Below are 5235 nucleotides of genomic sequence, written 5' to 3'. Positions count from 1 at the left end.
CCCGCGCGCCGGCGGCCCGCGGCTGTTGCCTTCCGCGTCGTAGCGGGAGGGCGGCCGCGGGGCCGGGGTCGGGGTCGGCACGGCCTCCCCTGGGCTCGGCCCCGGGCGCCTCCGGCTTTCCAGGCAGGGTCCGTCCTGGATGCAGGGGTGCGGAGACGCGTGCCCTGCGRAGGAAGAGCGGAGCGCCGTCAGCCCCGGGGAGCCGTCCCCTCGCGGCGCTGCCCCGTCCCGCGCGGCCGGCGGCGCTCACCAGCGTGCGAGGAAGAGGAGGAGGAGGAGCAGTGGAGAAGGGCGTCCTGCCACGTGGTCCGATGCGCGGGAGCGGGAGGTGGGTAGCTGCCGTTGTTGTTCAGGGAGTCCTGCGGAAGGGAAGAGCCGGGGGCTGCAGGGACGCGCTTCGGGCGCGGAGCCGGCGGGGGCAGCCGGCGTTTGGGAAGTGCCAGGGGAGGGGAGGAAGACCGTGCGGAGGCACCAGCATGGCTGTGCACTGGCCCACGCGTTGCCAACACGGGCAGCRTGACCCGGGGCCACCCCACCGCGGTGCCACCTCGCCTGGGACCAGCCACCACCGCGGCACCGTCCCATGTTCACGTCCCGACCTGGGGCCGCCCCATGACTCCTCCGCAGGGTTCCCCGCCGGCTTGGCAGCACYGGGGCCACGTGCCCAGGGGCTCATCCGGATTAAAGCCGAGACRCCCCCAGCTCCCCTGCCCGTCAGCCGGCGGACACGGAGCGACGGGGCCGCGGGGGGAAGCTCAGGACGGGTCTGGCACCGCCGCAGCGCCATGCATCCCGCATCCGCGCCCTGGCCCAGCGGGGGCCTCGGCCACAGCCGCCCGTCCAGCCGAGCGGATTAGTCCCGCGAGCAGCCGGGTGGGAAGCGGCAGGCAGTGATAATCCCGTGGGGCACGGAGCACGCGTGGCCGGGCAGCGCCTCCAGCCGCGCGGGATGGGGACGGGGACGGGAGCGAGCAAAGGGCTGGGCATCCCCACGAGCCGGGCAGCAGCGGGAGCTGGAGCCGGAGCCAGCCACCTCCTCGCGCCCGGCGGGACTCCGCCATCTCCCTCGCCGGCGTGCCAGCACGGGGGAGCCCCGGGCTTCGCCCACCCCCGCGCCGCCGGCAGCCTGGGCACCCCGAGCCCGGCGCGGCGTGGGATGGGACGGGACGGCGCTGCCGCCCGCGGACGGAGGCGGCGGAGCCCGAAACACCCCCGGCGCCATGGCAACGGCACCGGATGCTGGCAGCATCGCACGCGGCTGCCCACGCACGTCGCCGCCGCCGCCGCCGCGCAGCCGCCCGCCGGGCCACGCACCGAGACGCGCGTGCGTGCGGACCCCGCTGGCACATCGCCCACGGCACGGCCGGCGCCCGGGGACGCCCCTGCAGCACCACGTGCGCGAGAGCCCACGGGAGCCCCCGGTCCCCCGCCTTGGGGTGGAAGAGGAACACGGCAGCAGGTGCACGCACATGCACACGCATGCACACGCGTCCCTCGATGCCGTGCAAAGCTCCTTCCACACGACGCCCTGCTGCGCCATGCATCGAGCGGGCAGTGCTCAGCGCCTCGCGCCTCTCCCCACGCAGAGACCTCCCGGGCCCTGAGCGCACCCCGGAGCCCCGCGCGTGGGGACAGGGCCCCCCCGCCGCAGGGACCCTCCGGCCACGGGCTGGCAGGGAGCGTRCCAGGGCCCCGAAACCCTGCGGTGCCGGGCACACGGACCTCGGCCCACTGCCCCATCTGCCCTCCCCGCAGAGACCCCCGACCCCTCTCCGCCTGCACGGAGCCCCGGGCGCAGAGACCCCCGGGTGCAAGGGGGACACCTCCGGCGGCCGCCCCGACGAGYGGAGCCGAGTGGAGCCGAGCGAGTGGAGCCGAGCCACGGCTCACCTGGGTGCCCGGCGCTGTCAGGTTGAGGGTGGTGGGCCGGTGCTTCTGCGTCTCCTCCACGGCGGGCGAGGGGATGGGCGAGGCCGAAGGCGACGGTGGAGCTTCCAGCTCGTTGCCCTCCTCCTCCTCCTCCTCCTCCTCCTCCTCCTCGTCCTCTTCCTCCTCCTCTTCCTCGTTGTCGTCGATCATCTCGAACTCCTGGAAGTCATCCTGGAAGGTGCACACGGGGTGCGGCTGCTCGCTGCGCTCCAGCACCAGGCAGTCCTGCAGGCGACGCGGCACCGGGTTAGCGGGCAGGGACACGCCGCCCCGGCACCGGGGGTCTCCGAGCAGAGGGCGGCACGCTCCGGCCCGGCCGCGCTCTCCGGCGGCGCCGGGAAGAGCCGAGCAAGCTGGAGCCAGGCGGGACGGGCACCGCGCCAGCTGCGGAGCCACCTGCACCCCCCGGCCGTGCCGCGGCGGCTCCGCTTGGGATACGGGGCGCTCGCCCCGGCACGGCGCCCGGCACCGCGGCCCTCACCTTCTCGTAGTGGTCCGAGTCGTAGTTGAGTCCGATGCCGCAGTCGTCTGTGATCTCCGACAGGTCCTCGTCGTCGAACTCCTCCAGGCTGATGTCCTGGGGGGGCCTGGGGAGAGGGGCCGGCGGCTTCAGGGACGGGGGCAGCGGGAGYGGAGCGGGGAACGCCGCCGGCTCCAGCGGAGCAGCCCCAGCCGCCGGCTTCGCTCCGTCTCGCCTTGCCGAGATTTCCATGGAACGACCCGGATTCACCGCCTGCCCGTGCGCCGCGGCAGGGAAAGCCCGATGCCGGCGCACTGCCCGTCTCCCGGCCGGCCGGCAAAACCCTCGACCCAGGACCGGCGCGCGCCGCAGAGCCGGCACAGGGAACAGACGGGGGAACCGGCGCCGCCGGGTTTTCGGTGCGTTGCCGCTCGCTCGGCTTTGGGGATTTATTTCGAGCTCAGCCTGGGCCGGAGCGTCGCGCCTTTGCGCAGGTTTCCTCGTGGCTCGGCACCGCGCTCGCCTGCCCGGGCTTCGCCTCCACGGCCCCGCGGCGGGGACGCTCCGGCGGGGGCTTTGCCCYGAGATCCCTGGCATTTTTCGGTTCGCCTACCTGCCGGCATGACGTTCGCGGTCCGACAAGCAAGCCCAGGGCTGCCCTACTGCCTAAGAAAAATACCGGGGTAAAGCTGGTCAAAAAAATTAAAACAAGCCATTTCCCTGTCAGGAAGGAGGGTGTCATGGAAACCAAAATTTTCTGCAGGGGAAAAAAAAAAAAGAAGAAGAAGAAAAGGAAAAGATTACTCTTGGCAGAATTTTCCATCAGGAAAACRGAAACTAAACGTTTCTGGCCAATATCTAGTCTGCGAGGCGCCGCCGTGCCCGGGGCCGCGGCTGGGGACCCTGCGCCGCCCCGGCGGGAGGAGAGGGCACAGAGCCCGCAGCGCTCCGGCAGCGCTCCCGCCGGGATGCGCCTGGCTCCCGGCTCCGGCCCCGCATGGGGATGCGTGCCGGTGGCGAGGAACTCAGCCGTCAAGAGCCGGCGGCCGGCACTGCTGCCCCGCATCGCACCCCGCCTTGGTTAGAAACGAGTCCGGGTTGCTTCTCCTTCCTTTGCTTTCTATTTTTACCCCTAACTCCCATTTTCGAGCTCCTCGCGCAGATACGGAGGCCGGGAGCTCACTCTGATTTTACAGATTTTCCCCTAATCGCATAATTCCAGAAAGTAGGCCATCAAGGCAGCGTCAAACACTGCGATCCGCGGCGAAGCCCCCAGCGCGGGCGGCGGGTGCTGGGGCCTCGGCGTGGGGCCGGGCGGACACCGGGGCTTCGCTCCGCGCGGCTGCTCCAAGCCCCGCAGCCCGGTGGAAAGGGGCTCGGAGGGGCCGGGCTCCTCGGAGATGTGCCCAAGGCCGATCCCTGGATGCACTCCTCTTCCCGCGCTCCCAGCCCGGGGCGGGATAACTGCTCCGTCAGCCCAGCCGGGATGCCCCGACCTGCCGTCCGCGGCCCCGCTGCAGCCCCGGGAGAGCGGGGCGCCTCCGCGCCRTTCCCAGGCGGATGGGTGACGAGCGCCGCGGAGCAGGAGCTGCGACGGCGACGCCGGGGACGGGCGCACGCGCGCGCACCTTGCTGCGGGGGGAGAGGAGCCCGGCGCGCGTGCGCACGGCGAGCTGCCGCGGGCCTGGCTTTCCGACGGGGAGCGACAGACAACGAGGCCACGGGAAGATTGAATTCTCCTAATTATTTTCAGATCAGCTCCCTGGACAGTTCTCCCCTGGAAGTGGTCACATTGCAAGGGCTGCTTGCACGGGAAAGGGCCGGGGACGGCGACCAAGCGCTGCAGGCGGCGGGGTGCCCCCGGCTCCGTGCCCGCGGGGGCGGCAAGGCCGGCAAGGAGCACTCCGGGGAGCCCCGGAGCACCAATGCCRAGCCTGGCTCTATGCCCGCCACTCACGGCAGCGCAGGAGCACCCTGCGGCTGTCCCCACCGCGGCCGGTCCCCAAGACCAAGGACCTGTCTCGGACCAGCCACGTGCGCAGCCCAGGCATTTCGCAGCRATTCCTCCCTGCCACATCTCCTTTCGCATCTCTCGCCGTTGCCACCCATCACAGCAACACCCACCCCACGAAGCCCCGGGACGGGAACGACCTTCCCAAGGGCCTGGCTGGAAAGAGGCGCAGTTTGGATTCAGGCCTTGCGAGGCCTGGCTGAAGCCAGGAATTATCCACCTGTCTCCATTAGGAGCATCACAAATATTGCTGTTAGGAGCATCACAAACTGCTCCCCTTGTGGTGGCAACATCCCCATGGGCTTTATCCTTCCGCAGACRGAGACCCTTCCGGGCAACGGGGCGACTCGCGCGCCTCGGGGGGGGTCTCGCTGGCGAGCAGGGAGACCTCAAGCACAGCGGCGGGCGCTGCGCCTTGCAGGACGGCACGGCAAGGCGCTGGGTGCACGGGGCCCTCCGGCTCCGGCCGAGGCCTCGGGGGCTGGCGCCGACTCAAGCCCGTTCCGGCAGGCGGGTGCGAGAAGCCCAGCAAAGACGCAGCGCGCGCAGCACCGTGCTGCTGCTGCCACGCCGGGCTCCAGGCCCTCTCCCGCCGGCAGGAGCGGCAGGGCACCCCGCGGCGCCGCTCAGCGGAGAGGAGCCCGCAGACCCCCTGCTTCCCGGCACGGTGCGGACCCGGAGCCTTTGGTGCAAGCTCCCAGGGATTTGACCCAGTTTCCCGGCGCAGGGGTGCAGCTCCCGCACCCCGCACGCTGCGCCCTCCTCCTGGCGAGGAGCGGAGCGGGTCCCAGCAGCCAGCGCGACGCAGTCGCTGCTCCTTCGGCCTCCGCCCCTG

The 5235-nt window shown here is 71.6% G+C and overlaps 1 protein-coding gene across 1 annotated transcript in view; it reads right to left on the bottom strand.

The window, feature by feature from the left end:
• MAPK8IP2 (mitogen-activated protein kinase 8 interacting protein 2) overlaps nt 1–2641 on the bottom strand; it is a 6936-nt gene extending 4295 nt beyond the window's left edge. The window contains exons 1-4 of the mRNA XM_026071166.1: nt 2411–2641; nt 1891–2154; nt 251–359; nt 30–164 (exon numbers count right to left, since the gene is read on the bottom strand). Of these exons, the coding sequence (XP_025926951.1) occupies nt 30–164; nt 251–359; nt 1891–2154; nt 2411–2641 (739 nt within the window). The remainder of the gene's footprint in view (nt 1–29; nt 165–250; nt 360–1890; nt 2155–2410) is intronic.
• Between the last annotated feature and the right edge of the window lie 2594 nt (nt 2642–5235).

Source organism: Apteryx rowi, unplaced genomic scaffold (genome assembly GCF_003343035.1).
Source record: "Apteryx rowi isolate R43461 unplaced genomic scaffold, aptRow1 scaffold_322, whole genome shotgun sequence".
NCBI lineage: Eukaryota > Metazoa > Chordata > Aves > Apterygiformes > Apterygidae > Apteryx > Apteryx rowi.
The sequence above is the reverse complement of the archived record's forward strand: the minus strand, read 5'-3'. Positions and strand labels throughout refer to the sequence as shown.